General features: G+C 40.4%; 1 protein-coding gene across 4 annotated transcripts in view; it reads right to left on the reverse strand.

Annotated features, from left to right (window-relative positions):
- The window catches only part of PDE7B (phosphodiesterase 7B), a 326,767-nt gene that overhangs the window by 144,090 nt on the left and 167,206 nt on the right, over window positions 1-15,471 (reverse strand). Inside the window, exon 1 of one of the 4 annotated variants that reach the window (XM_012474459.3) lies at window positions 3,443-3,919. The exons of the other annotated variants lie outside the window; for them this stretch is intronic. Within the exon in view, the coding sequence (XP_012329882.1) occupies window positions 3,443-3,680 (238 nt within the window). The 5' untranslated portion in view covers window positions 3,681-3,919. Of the gene's footprint in view, window positions 1-3,442; window positions 3,920-15,471 lie in introns of those variants that run through there. 4 annotated transcript variants of the gene reach the window in all.

The following is a 15,471-nucleotide window of genomic DNA, read 5'->3' on the forward strand; positions in this document are numbered from 1 at the left end:
ATGCATACACCCTCACATGTGAAGGTGACAAGCTCCTTCTCCTCCTGTCATCTCCCATCCTGACCTACAGTCTATTGCTTTGGACAGACACCTAACAGTCTGCAGAACATGCCATTCTGAAGATGGCGGAATATGTTCCCCTGTGTCACCTCTCTGGCATTTCCCCACTCTCTCCAGGGGACTGTTCTTTCCCTTCCATCACTCTCAATTCAGCATATTTCATCTTAAAACTTCTCATGAGCTCGGCATGGTGGCTCACGCCTGTAATCCCAGCACTTTGGGAGGCCAAGGCGGGCAGATCACCTGACGTCAGGAGTTCGAGACCAGCCTGACCAACGTGGAGAAACCCCATCTCTACTAAAAATACAAAAAATTAGCTGGGTGCAGTGGTGCATGCCTGTGATCCTAGCTACTCAGGAGGCTGAGGTAGGAGAATTGCTTGAACCCGGGAGGTAGAGGCTGCAGTGAGCCAAGATCACGCCATTGCACTCCAGCCTGGGCAACAAAGCAAGACTCCGTCTCAAAAAACAAAACAAAACAAACCACGAACACATGTTTGTGTTCCCATGTGTGTGTGTTTTTTAATTCTTTCCTTTTATTACCTTAGCCAAATCTCAGACTATTTCTCTACTTCACTTGTGAGAAACAAAGTTCCAGTCTTGTTGAAGAAGTGTGAGTAAAAATAATGATGCCTTTGCTAAGGAAAAGAAATGCTGGGACATTTAAGGTGTCATTAAAAACATTAAGATTCAGTGATAGCTGTCTTTAAAGTCCTCTAAAGTAACTGTTGGTTTGATTTGGAATTTCTGCAATTTCATGGTTTAAAAAAATTTAAATCAATTTGTTATCACAAGCAGTCAAAATATCCACAGAACATTATAACATTTAATTTTTCTGTTTTTAGTTACTAGCATAGCAAAAACATTGTGTGCTCTAAATGTAAAATGTTAAGTAACTACAGGTAAAGATAGCAAAGAGGAGGGAGCAGAAAACCACTGGGGAAGATGGGAGGCTGCTGGCGATCAGGAAAAGCATTTTAAAGAGAGAGATACTTGACCTGGGCTTTGTTGTTTGAATAGAAAATTTTCAGTTGAATGAGTCAAGAAAAAACATTTCAAGCATAAAGCAAAGCTCACTTGATGCATAGTCAGTTGCTTAAAAGGATTGTGAAAGTATAAATTGTTTGAGGAGACTGAGGCAAGGATGAAATGACAGAGAGGGAGAGAGAGGGGGTGGGAGAGAGAGAAAGAGAGAGAGAGAGAGAGAGAGAGAAAGAGAGAGAGAGAGAGAATATCACCATGTGTCTTGGTGTTTTTTTGAAGAACTTTCTACTATAAACCTCTGCCTCTGTGCGTGAACTGAAAACAACTTAAATCACCACTTTCTAAAAACAAACAAAAAAATGCCAGAAGTTTTGAAATAGTCTTTAAGTGTTCCTGAGGGCCCCATGGTCGTGCTGCTGTGGTGAAAATGGTGCAGCTAAAGACACCTGATGCTCGGAGGAAATGCAGCACCAGGGATAAGGTGAGTGAGGAAGAAGGTACGAGACTGTTTGGAAAATGAAGCAATTCATCTTTGGGGCTGCATTGTATGACCTTGTTCTGCACAGATGGAAGATGATAAGATTTTACACCCATTCCAGTAAGGGTGAGCCCTCATCTCCTCAAAAGTGAGGAGGCACAGGAGGAAGAAGAAGAGGCAAACACACGTCCTTCAGAAAGGTGTTCAAATAGAGCCTGTCTCCACGCAGGCAGGCAACCAGGACGGCAGACCAGGGTGCGGCTTTCCTGGGAATCCAAGTGGCTTCTGAGACAGTTTCCACCGAATGTGAGACAGTGGTAGAGAGGTATAGTAAGAGCCAGCAAGCCCTGCTTCATGACGTCCAGAAAAATATGCCTTTTAAGTAGTAAGAAATTACAGGAGTTCTGCTTTTTCCCCAAAGTATTGCTTTTTCAGGAATTAGATGTCCACTAATAGAGAATATAAATAATAATGTACACCTATCCCCACAGACATGCTAACAACTGTTGAATTAGGTAGTTTTATCAAAGGTGCAGTTTGAAATATACATTTTTATCATTTAATTGACTGAAACAAACCTCAAGTGCTAAGAGTTGAAGTGTCAGAGTTAAATTTTCTGCCCAGGTGGGTTTTTCCATTTTTCTTGCCCTACTCCCATGAAATGCTGGCTTAGCATTACCTCATTTCTTCTGACCAAGACCCATCTCCCTGGGCATCCTTCTCCCAATTGCCACATAAACCTCAGTCTTACCGGTTTCCTTCACTTTCCTGTGTACTCAAGGACTCATTCTTTAGTAGAGACCAACCCTGTTTTTTTTTTCTTCCTTTTAAATCTTTTCTTTTCCCAGAGTGTTAACTTCTTAATAAATTCTTTATAGATTATTAAAAACTTAAAAAAAGTTCCTGGCATAAATCATTAAAATCAAAACTAGCCAGGTTTTTATTTCCTAGTCTCTTTCCATGAGAAAGGGAGAGGTAATTTTTGATGTATCTTTTCCATCTACCCCATCCCTCACTGCCAATGGCACGCCAGTATTCCACCACATAGGGCTAGCCAAGACTTCAGATGCATAAACACACACTCATGTTCTTTCTTCTGAAGTGAACCCACCACTTTCCACATATCTAGCAACATATTCCTCAAAGACAGTGCCCTGCAGTCCGCTGTGGCTTTCTTAGTTTACGAAGCCCCTTGGGATCCTTCCCAGGCATGCTGGGCATCTTGGTGGTGGTTGTATCCACTGTCAGAAACACAGGAACGTTCTCCACGACTGTCCCAAACACAGCACATTCTTATGACATGACAAAGTCCTTGGGAATCGTCATTTCCACATTTGTGAGTGAGTTGATATCAATAAAGGTGTTTGTATTCCTGATATATGTCAAAGGGGAAACCAAGTCAAGAACGTTTACCACCTTGCCCAGGACATAAAAAGCCTGCATGCCAAACTCTGCTGGGAACATGATACATGATATAAAAGCAGAGTTAAAAATTGGAAAAGATATTTTACTTTATATAAAGAATGGTAAAAAGCAACCCAAGGAGACTATTCTCCTGGGGATATCTCTAACTTGTTGACAAGAAATGTCAGAGTCAGGATGGTTATTAAAGAGCATCCAAATCCTCCCCCTCCTTGGTGGCGACTCGAACTCAGGAAATTTGACCTGTGCAAGCCCATGGGGGAAGCATGTGTCAAGCTGAGTCCGGGACCCAGGTTTCTTGATTTCCAGTCAAATGCTCCTCCTACTAAATCAGTCTTAATCTTAAGATGCATTTCTATCATAGAGCAGACACTTGGAAGTCACAGCCCTTGGACCCTATGCTACCCAGTTTGTCTTCCTCCCTATGGCATGAACTCTCCAAAGAAGGGGAGTTATCCTACTTGGTCCTGTGACCTATTACACCCCATGGTCCATTTACCTGGAAAGCTGCGGAGAGCATCTTCGTTTTCCAGAATGCCTCTCTGTTTGGTCGCCTGCAGCTCACTTTTGGATTTCCAAACCAGCTTTACCATCCTGATCATCTCTGGCAAGTCCCAGGGCAGCGGCCCCTGCTGGCACCCCGGCGGGCTTCCCGGGGAGGAGGGCAGCACACCTTCTGGGCCTTTCCACCTCCTGCCTAGCTCTGCTGGGTGGAAGTAGCGCTCTAGCACAGGCATTCTGCCTTGTGCCCCAGAAGAAGAGGTAGTGGTGCTGCTGCTGCTGCTGCTGTTTCTGCTTCTGCTGTTGCTGCTGCTGCAGCTGCTGCTGCTACCACAGGGGAAATTCTTCCCAGGCAGGGAGAGGCGAACCCCCGTAAGATCCTCTCCAGCTTCAGAAAGACAAGCCTCCTCCAGCCTGGCACAACCTCCCTGTCTCTCCAGGCCCTCCACAAACACTGCCGACGAGAGCGATCCACTTCCCTAGGTTTCTCACTGGTGAGAAACTGTTACTGTACTCCTTCCTTAGAGATAGAATGCATTTTTTTCCCCTCCTCTTTCTGGCACTGAGTTCACAGCACTTAATTAATCCCAGGCTACAGCTGGAACGACAGCGAGAGGAAAAAAAAAACCCCATCTAAGTTCTAGCATTTGCTTTTCCTCTTCTTTCTTCTGATTTATTTGTTCTGAATTCTCTTTTGGTGCTTGTCAAAGTTTGTCAAATGGCTTAGGTCTTAAGGACTTCAGGCAAAGGAGCGGGGCTTCCCCTTTGCTAACCTCACACGAGGATTCCCTCCTTGCCTTGCCGGAGGCCAGTTATCTGGAGGTGTCAGGTGAGGAGTCACCCCTGTGGTGCAGGCTTAAGCCCTGCAAGCCCCAAGGAATTCTAAACAAACAAACAAACAAACAAACAAACAAAACCCAGGGGAAGCTGAGCGTCTGCAGAACCAATCTGCAGCTGCTGCTCTCTGGAAGGCCTGGCAGGGGGCTAGGGGGCACGTGGCCCAGTCACCAAGACCAGTGCTGGGATGGGCTTGGTGGATCCCCAGTGCCTCCATTTGATCCCTCCCTCCTGTGTCACTTGGTTCTCAGCAAGCCTAACTGGGTTATGACCTATTAGTCAAATCCCTTCATAACCTCAGCTGCCCTTCAGCTGGAAGGGAAATAACATTGAATCGCATTCCACAGCTAACTCCGAAAGATGCGAATTAGGGAAGCATCAGCATCCTCATGCATATGGCAGTGGCCTGCATAGCCTGGACATGTGGCTCAGGGCCGTTCTAAACCCATTTTCAAAGGAACGATAATTTTAAAGGATGTTCACAGGGGGCATAAATGGCAGTGAAAGAAAGAAAAGAGTGTTAACGATTCACCTTCTGCAGGCAGAACACTGTTGACTTATTATGTGGGCCACTGACTACTGTGTCCCCGACCTGAGAGTGGTTGAATTGAGGGCAACCTCGACTGTGGGCCATGCGCTTGTTCCTTGTCTCAGAGATGGAGGTGCCAACTCTGAAAGAACCAATTCAACAAAAGGCGATGCCCCCTGTAGCTTATGTGAAAGGCCCTGGACAGAAATGAAAGTGGGGTGGTTTTGTATTGGGTTCGTAGGAACAATTTGAACTTGTACACTCAAGTGCATAGCCCCTGTTTTCTTGGAGGACATTGTAACAATCCCATCTTCCTCTCCTCCTCACGTCTCCACATTGCGAAGTGCTTTATTTTGCTTGGCATGCCATTTTGCTGATGTATAATCTGTTGCTTCTGCTCGACGTTCCTTTCAAGGCTGGTTTATCACACAATTTTTTGATATTTCTTCGTGGGAGAGAGGAGGAAACTTGGGGAAGAGGAGAAAGATCACTGGGCAGTATGTTTTATTTTCATTGCTCCCATCTCATTTTTTTTTTAAGTTGAAACCAACAAAGACAACTGTAATTTTATTGTTATTATTATTTCTCTAAACCTATGGTTAATAACTTTAGTTTCCCATACTGGATTAAGTGACTTTTCTTTTTTTCTAGATTGAAAAGTATACTAGCAAAACTATTCTCTTTTCTAACAGGTGAAGGAGGGTCAAGAGGGTATAAAACAATAATAAAGACATTGAAGGCACTGCTTTTGGTGAATTTTGTTATTGAAATATTGATCAAGCAACTTTTTCTATAACAACCAGATATTCATACAACACAATTAGGGAATAATCAATGGTCTACTTGATTAGAAAGATGTGCCCTTCCTTATTTCCCTCTCTGGTAAGAGATGAAAGGATTCAGGCATCAGTTTGACACTTCCGCCACTTTGACAGCCTGTCCAGTCCTTCTCTTACCCTTCCATCAGGCTGGGGGCATCAAGGCTCTCTAGGATTGAGATGATTTTATTTAATAACCACATGCAGACTGTTTCGCTTTATTATCATATTTCCTGAATAATGTCTTAAACTCACTCCTCAGTCACAAACTTCCTTGACATAACAACTGAAGAGTTTCCTAAGTATTTGACTATTTTTATTTTTGTTCAGTTATTTTGCAATAGTACTTAGCATCAGGATATCCTGACCCTTGGAACAAAGGGGTTAAGAACAAAGAAAACAAATATATGATATAATATATCACATACGCTAATATACTAAGAATACAACACTTCATTGTTCATTTCTTCAAGAATCACTTTTTTAAAAAATCCAAGGATATAAATTTCCATTGTATCCTCTGTATTGTTTTACCTAGTTCCTTGTAAAAATATCTTAGAGAAATTGCAAAATGTTGGATCACTGAGCACAAATATTTCCTAGTGGAGATGAGTCAGGGCCAAGCAATCACCATTTCAGATTTTCACTCCCAAGGAGGAACCCATTTTCATTTGAAGGTTTGAAAATTGAAAATATTTGTATAATTAAATAAAATTTCCCTCAATATGGGATTATTTTCATCCCAGAGTAGAAGTGCAAAAATATCACAAGAAAGGTCGTTCTCATGGTATTTCTGGCTCACGTAGAAACAGGAAGTACAGGAAATCTTGCGAGAAAGCTTGGCTCAGGAAATTTTTGGCTCAATTGCAGGTTCAAGAGATTGGGACAAATCGATGTGAGGCTAGTACTTATTGGACTAAAACCTCTCTACCATGTGAATTATCTGAAAGGAGGTTTTGTTACATTTCATAGCTAGCATCTCATAGGCTGAGATCTCTTTTGTTTTTCAGATAGTTGCTTTAGAAGAGCCTGCCCGTAAACCTACGATTTTTCACTACTCAGTGGACATCATTCACCTTGATATGGAATCTGCAGCCAGAAGTTTGGATCGTTGAGGGTGGGGAAAGGATGGGGTTGTTTCTGTGATCAGAGGAATCATGGAACAGAGAAGACCCATCTGGGTAACTTGTGAGGATTCTTACACATATTAACATCAGTAATTAACATGCTACAGACAGGACATTTTAAGGTAGACTTTCAAAATAACCAAGTTCTTTTTCAGGCATTCTGAATCAACCCAACATAATGATAACTAACAAAGTCAAAACAGCTTGCCCCAATGAACAATGGACTCCTAATTGTGTCAAAAAGGCTGCTGTTTCTGGAAGTACTGCTACTTGTTGAGGGTGTGATAGCTTCAAGGTTACTTTGAGGAGCTGGGGTGCTGGCTGTGCAGGCTCTAAGGGCCTAGGGTCCCAGAGGGGTGGTTGAAGTGTACTCTGAGGCATCTGGAGATGATGTTCTTACTCATAATGAGCAGGTGATTGAGTTGGAGAGGGAGATCATGATGGCTGCAAGGAAGGGACTGGACCCATACAATATACTAGCCCCAAAGGCAGCTTCAGGCACCAAGGAGGACCTTAAGTTGGCCCCTCTCCTTCACCAGGAGTGGGCAGCTTCTGTGAAGAGAACAGCAGTGCTATCATCTGGTTTTGGCTGGACAAAGGTGAGACCCAGCTATGTCTTGACTGTGGAAACTATTACAAGCTGCCCCACCAGCCGGTCCACTGATCCGCTGCAGTTGATAAAGACTGGCCATTGGATTGGCTCCTACTTCAAAAAAATAAAAAGACTTTGCTGTGTGGTTTAAACTATGAAAGAATTGATAACCCCAATACTAATGTATACAACCAAGAAAAGTGTCAAAGACATAGTTGATTTAGAACCTGGTATGTTGAAGAACTTTTTGTGTTCTGAGGGCTATGTAAAAATCCTGTAGACTATGGGTGCTCTAGTAACTAGGCAGATAAGCACTTATTATATATGATTTGTAAAATAAGGCATTTATAATGTTAAATATTTCTAATAATTCTAGAGGATGTACTTTTAAAAAATGGAAACTTAGAAACATATATCCTTTGTCATTTTCTTTCATTTTGAGTTTATTAATAGATTCTTACAAAACAAAAAGTTTGATGAAAATCTTCTCACTCAGATATTTTGAAATTGTTTTATACCCTATTGACCCTCATCTGTGATCTATCTTTTAGAAAAAAAATGCAAACTATGGAGGGAGTTTATTTATTTTTTTGTCCTGAACTTTCCTCTCCATTAGTTCAAGTATGGATGTGTAAACACACACACACACACACACACACACACACTCTCTGCCACTCTGCTTTTACAAATGCAATTCAAAAAAAAAAATCAAAATGATCAGGGAAGGAAAAACAGGTCTTTCAACTTTGCTTTATGCAGTCTAAGTAGAAGAAGCTCAAACAATTTACAGTGTTCTTTAGGAGACATAGAAATGTGATAACTCTGGTCTTAGCTAATCTCAATAAATGCCAGCAAGTAGGAAAAAGGACTTGTCTACAGACCAACCCCACAAGGCAGCACATAATTCCATCATCATGGGGGAAAGGGGGAAAGCATGTGGGGCAAGATGAGGAAAGACAGATGGGGCAAAGTAAGGGGTTGAACTGACAGATGAGTAGTTTGCTTTCAGAACAGGTGTCTAAACCAAACCCAATCATTTTCTTGTTCACTCTGCAGATGAATATTAACTATGGGAGCAACAGCAGAAGGGAAAACCTTCTGTGCTAGTCTTTGGGTCCATTTTCAGGTACTGGGGAACTGCCTGGCCTCTTTTGCCTTAATTCTAGTTTTCAGTGTGAGTGACTGCTCCCTCCTTTACTTATTCATTTATTTTTGTATGTTTTAAGAGAGAAACTAGGATTTCAGCTAGCATCACACTCTATCCTGGCTCTTAAAGATCTTAGCTAATGCTAAGTTTACTGTCTCTGTGAATTTCCCAATAAAAATGGCTCCAGTCAAACAAAGGTTGAGAACATGGCAGGAAGACTTGATTTTCTCTACTCAGCTCCTGCCTGCTGATGAATACAGTCTCCTATTCTGTCGCATTACTGAAACCTGGCACCCTCTGACTGTAGCCTTTCTAGGATTTCAGGACTTATTTCTGACTGTAAAAGATCATAGTGGTGGTAGAGTACACTTTTCAGAATTTTACATTCAAGTGTGTCAACTTTTAGAAAACAGCTACAACAAGGAAATCTCTAAAGTAACTCTGTGAGGCTACTTAGCTGAGAGTTACAAAAACTGGGTTTTGATCTGTACTCACCACTGAGCTCTGCCCCAAATTTGGGGCCTTATCTATAAATGGGTATGATAGCAATAAACATTTTATCCACCACACTGGATTCCTAAAAGGATTAAATAAGACTAGAATGTCAGTTATTTTTAAACTGTAATGTGCTATAAAAATTTAATATTGTTATTTTTAAGCTGTAGGATATCATAGTTGACAATTTCATTAAACACAAATTTTGGCTATCCTTTCCTGGGATCTGTTAGAAAGCTGGAAAATCAAGCCCTTCCAGCCTTGAAGTAGGTCTCACTTCGGAAAGTTGAGTTCCCCAATGAGAATGCAGGAGTAAAGGAAATTGAATGCAGGGCTGTTGGATAGAGGGTATTGGGGAGTGACCTGTGGAAGAAGACAGTGAGAAATTTGATGGTAGCAAGGTTCTTAAGGTAGGCTTGGTGAAAGTATGAGTGAGAATAGACAGATACAGAACAAGGTATGTGCTCAATAAGATAAATATTCTTTGTAAGTGCATTTTGGAGGGATAAAAGCCCAGGAATCCTGTCTAGGGTCTCATCCTACGTGATCTTCACCATGTGTTATTTAGTGTTTTAGTTAATACTATATAGGTTCTTTTAATAGGGAATTTTGGTTTTAGTCTAGAGTGAAACCATATTTTGAACACAAAATATGTTTGATGTTGATGAGCTGTGCAGCTTTGTGTCATATGCTGTGGTAGGGAACATGTGTCTTCAGGCCCCCTACTGGCCTCGTTTCCCTAGACAAATTGATGAGGGCCTCAATGTTTTGTTTGGGGGTCTTTATTTCTCAAACATTTTCATAATTTTGATTGCTCCTAACCTCTGTTTAATTTGCAAGTGTGCTTAAAAGAAGTGTAGTGTGCAGAATCAAATGTGATGTTTAAAAAGTGGCCTGTACGAAGTCTGAAATATGTTAGAAATTCTTTTAAATAAGTGAGATGCATAAATTTTGAAAGCTCTCAAGAATTTGACCAGGTTAAGAAGATCTCAAGGAGACTGGAGGAGAGATTATCCAGACATTCTCAAAAAACTACTGGAAAATGCCTGAGGGTTCTCTCTTAATCTAATAAACTAGACCACTAATAAGATATAGAAAGATTTTTTTATATAAATGACATAACAAAAGGAAAGTGAGAAAATGATGAGGAATCAAGCCTTCTAACAAGATTTCTTTTTGTCCTTGACATTCATTTATGTTCATATTTATGGAGTTCAAAGTCAATTTGGAAAAAGGAAATTTCAACTGTTCCATGTGTATTGTGTGTGATCCTGCTGCCTCTTCCACTTAATTTTTATTTTCCCTCTTTCACTTATTACCTCCTGGTAATTATGAATTACATAGAACATCTATGCCAAACGGTATCTCTTAGAAGCTATTCTAGATCAAGGCTTCTCAAATATTAATGTGTATTTGAATAACCTGGGGATTCCATTAAAATGTAGATTTCTCATTTCAGAAGTCAGGCAGGGACCTGAGACTCTGCATTTCTAACAAGTTTCCTGGGGATGACAAGGTTGTTGGTCATGACCACACTCTGAGTAGCAAGGCTAGAGTATAACCACGTAGGAATTATTTTATGTCTGTTCCATATTAGTTATTTACAAAAGAAAACACAGCAACCATCCCAGTCTTTCCAGATACACCTATTAGGACTTCTAAAAGCATTCATGCTGACTCAGGCCAAATACTCTCAATGGAAAGAAGAAACCAGAACTGCTGTGTTAGAACAATGGCTGTGTCCAGGGACACTGAACCACAGCTTGTCAATTTTGTTTTATTCTTCATTTCCCTTTATGGGTTAACTGTAAGGATAAGGTTGACTATCAACTATAAGCCAATGCAATAAATATATGTGATGGATTCTTAAAGAATTTCATAAACAAATATTATTTTTGACAGTCTTTTCTCATCAAATGTCAAATGCAATTTAGTTAGGCCAGTTTCTCCACGACTCTGTCTTTCCAGCATTTTGTTGCACCCCTCCTATTTTCAGAATGGTTGGAATGCAGGCAAGGCTCTGAGTCTTTGATCTCCATCATCAGTGATACTTTCACCAAGACCTGCTCTTTCATTTGGTTTATTAAAGATTTATGTAAAGTGGTCTTTCCATGAAGCCTGGTAATCTTTCCCACTGTGATATTCCAGACATGAGTGACATGAGTGAATGGTGACCTAAAGAAATAGGAAATCACCTTTAGATGATTCCCTAAAGAAATAAAGATGGAAAAAAAAAAAGGAAGCAGGCATTCATGGTGCTATAGCCAGTGGCTAATGGTGCTGCTGATTCAGAGAAATCTACTGCAATGTCAGTCTCAGCGAAACACACACACCACATGCACGCACACACACACACACACCACAAAAATTGAATCAAGTAAACTCTGCAATAGGCTGCATTCTTTAACAGGTATCCCCTGAAATTCATGCAGCCACAGGCACAATATTCTTGGGAAAATGATGCCAGAAGCAAGAGACATGTGAAATCAGCTGCAAGACCAGGGTAACCAAGAGCATGGGGCTAGAACATTACCAGATTTTTATTATTAAAAATTTGTACAGTTAACTAAACAAGAACGCTTAGAATAAATGAAAGCATCTGCTGGTAACTGGAAACACTGTATTATTTTTTCCATTGTCTTTCCTGATTCTTTCTAAGGCTAAGTGCTTTGCTATGGTTATGAAGACCGATATTTCCTGATATATATAATCCAGGGGAGTAACTAAACAATGAGAAAGAGAAAGTTGGAAGGTATGTATTAAAAACTAGTCTGCAGAATGTTCTATTATTTCAGGTAATTTTAGGAGTTGTTTTCCCCTGCAACGGCAGGAGAATTCAGAGTGAAAATTAAAGGGATGGCCATTTAACACAGAGTATGTATACAATACATTCTTTGCTGGTACAGTACAGGGATTCTTACCAAACCCTTTTTGTTTGATATGCAGTTGCTAGAAGAATAATTGTACCATAATCAAGGAAAAAAAGCCCAGCATACTAGAGTATTTGACAACTTTGACTTGTGTATAAGATCTTTATTATCCAAAGATTCTCTAAGAATTTCACTTTGGTAAGTTTTTTTTAATCCCACATTGAAATTTTAACTACAGTTTTCTCCTTCTATTTTGTAAATTACTTAAAAATGATTGCGTATCTTTCTATCTATAGGATATGGATACTAACTGCTCCATTTTCTTCTTAGGACCTCTGGGTCTATCTACTCTTTGTCTTCCATGATCTTCTGGATGCATTTTGTGGTCTGCTGGTAGGATTTCTTGCATTCCTTGTTTTCTGAGATATCTTTACATTCTTTTGTCCACTAAGGTGCAAGGTAAAATACACCTGTCTTTGACTTGCATATGTTCATATACCTTGCTGATTTTATGTTTGTGTGTCTCAATTAGAATATGGGCTTTAAAAAATGCCTTTTCAGGCCGGGCGCGGTGGCTCAAGCCTGTAATCCCAGCACTTTGGGAGGCCGAGGCGGGTGGATCACGAGGTCAAGAGATCGAGACCATCTGGTCAACATGGTGAAACCCCGTCTCTACTAATACAAAAAAAAAAAATTAGCTGGGCACGGTGGCGCGTGTCTGTAATCCCAGCTACTCAGGAGGCTGAGGCAGGAGAATTGCCTGAACCCAGGAGGCGGAGGTTGCGGTGAGCCGAGATCGCGCCATTGCACTCCAGCCTGGGTATCAAGAGCGAAACTCCGTCTCAAAAAAAAAAAAAAAAAAAAAAAAATTGCCTTTTCAATGTTCAATACTTTTTTTTCCTGCTTTCAAACTTTGAGGAGGCAACTGATGAGGCTACTATTAAATTGTGTTTTTCAAGTCTCTCATTAACCATTGAAAACTTCAGTTAAGTCTTATTTACCTTTAAAAGTTATGATATTCTGGATTGAACATAATTTATAATCATGTCATTTTCAAATATGTGACATATGAAAAGTAATGGCAATATTAATATTAATTTGATGCAAAGAGAGTTATTACTCATAAAAATAACTCAAATCCCTTTCTTGGGCATTTGGTACTTTCAAAAATAGGCTCCCACTCACTTAGTCCTGTAAACGCATTCAAACTTACATCAAACACACAAGATTTCTGTGGAAGTCATACTGTTGCACAAACATGTCAGCTGCATCTGATATTACGTATGGCAGGCAGAAGAAAGGCCTCCCAAAAGTGCCCACATCCTGGTCCTTGAAACCTGTGAATATGTTAAGTTACATGGCAAAGGAGATTAAGGTAGAAGATGGAGTTAAGGTTGCTGTTCAGCCATCATTAAAATACAGAGAATATCTGAATTACCTGGATGGGACCAAAATAATCACAAGTGTCCTTAAATGTGGAAGAGGGAGGCAGAAGAGTCAATGTCAGAGTGATGTGATGTGAGAAAGATTCAGCATTCAGCTGGTCACTGCTGACTTTGAAGATGGAAAGGGGCCTTGGGCCAAGGAATGCGAGGAGACCCTCAAAGATGAAAAAGGCAGGAAAATAGATCCTCCCTTAAAGCCTCCAGAAAGAAATACAGACCTCCAGACATCTTGACTTTAGCCCAGTGGAATCCATTTCATACTTCTGACCTCCAGAACTGTAAGATAATGAATTTGTGTTTTTTTAAGCCTCTAAATTTGTGGTGATTTGTTGTAACAGCAATAGGAAATGAATATATTATGTTACTGCTTACGTGGTCCTTCTTCTTGGGATAGATTTTTCCATTTGTCTAATCCAAATAAAATCCTGTGTTTTTTCATGAAGTCTTTGTGCCCCACCTTAAAGCTGACTCTTCTATTTAAACAAAGCAGCACCTCTTATCCATTTTTGTTATCTGGGACGTAACTTCATTTACGTCACTACTTGCCTTTGATGCTCTGGCCTGTCTTCTAATTTGGATTGCAGAGGCCATCGAATCATACTTTGCAACTTAAAACTCGGTGCTGCACCCTTCATTTGTTCATTAATTCATTTAACATGCATTTATTGAGTGGTGAATTGTGCCTGCCCTATGCTAAGTGCTTGATATACAAAAACATGCTCCCTTCCCTTAAAATTGTTTACAAGTTTGGTGGAGAGACAGAAACATGTACAACTAACTACAAAGCGTGATGAACTATGGTGCTATAATATAAATATGGTTGCAATAAGTCCAAATTAGTTTTTGTTATTAAAAATGACAGGCCGGGCATGATGGCTGACACTTGTAATCCCAGCACTTTGGGAGGCCGAGGCAGGCAGATCACCTGAGGTCAGGAGTTCGAGACCAGCTGGGTAACATGGTGAAACCCCATCTCTACTAAAAATACAACAATTAGCCGGGCATGGTGGTGCATGCCTACAGTCCCAGGTACTCAGGAGGCTGAGGCAGGAGAATCACTTGAACCCAGGAGGCAGAGGTTGTAGTGAGCCAAGACTGCAGCACTGCACTCCAGCCTGGGTGACAGAGCAAGATTCCGTCTCAAAATAAATAAATAAATAAAAATGATGATAACCAACTTTTAAATTAATTATTTTTTCATGTCTTGGCAACTAAAACAATGTCACAGAAATTTCTACTTAACGCTTTAAAAAAATAGAAATTATATGATATAGAGTTTGTTCATAGCCAGGAAAAATGGGTGGTTAATTATATTTTTGCTGATTATTTTTATTTGGTAGAATTTTTTAAAGTTTAGCTCTCGTGATTGTCAGACTTCAAGAACATTCTTACTACTTTCCTCAAGTGAGTTGTTACTGTGCTTCTAGCAAACTGGGAGCTTAAGAAAAGTGTTTTATTACAACGAAGCAAAGAAAGAGGAATCACATAATGTGAGAGTTTTAAGAGACTTCAGAGATAGACTATTTCCATTAGATCATATCTTAAGTCAGTCCAAACTGACTTAAGATATGATCTATCTTACAAGGTGCCATAGACTGGTTGGCTTCAACAACAGAAGTTCATTTCTTACAGTTCCAGAGGCTGGGAAGTTTGAGATCAGGGCACCAGCATGGTGAGATTCTGGTGAATGCCCTTTTCCTGGCTACCAGGTGGTTGTGTTCATGCTGTATCCTCACATGGTGGGGGAGAGAGAGAGAAAGCTAGCTCTCTGGTGTCTCTTTATATAAAGGTGCTAATCCCAATATGAGGGCTCTACCGTCATATTCATAATACTTCCCATAGGCCCTGCCTCCAAATACTATCACATGGGAGGTTAGGGTACCAACACATGAATTTTGAAGGGACACATTCAGTCAATAGCAGATTATTTTCTAATATTGCTAATAATGCAGCATGATCCAAAAAACATAAGCTTCAGATTCCCACAGACCTGAGCCCAGGCACTTCCTTTGAATGCTTATGTACCAGATACAGTACTATTTCATATGCAATTCTATATTGAATCCTTACAAGAATCCTCCAAAAGGTAGGCATTATCATGATCTCCTATGGAAGTAATTTGTTCAAGGTGCAGATACTATCAGGCTTTAGAAGGGTGATAAGCACG

This window comes from Aotus nancymaae, unplaced genomic scaffold, assembly GCF_030222135.1.
Source record: "Aotus nancymaae isolate 86718 unplaced genomic scaffold, 86718_ANA_hifiasm-v0.15.2.pri h1tg000040l, whole genome shotgun sequence".
In the NCBI taxonomy this organism is placed as follows: Eukaryota; Metazoa; Chordata; class Mammalia; order Primates; family Aotidae; genus Aotus; species Aotus nancymaae.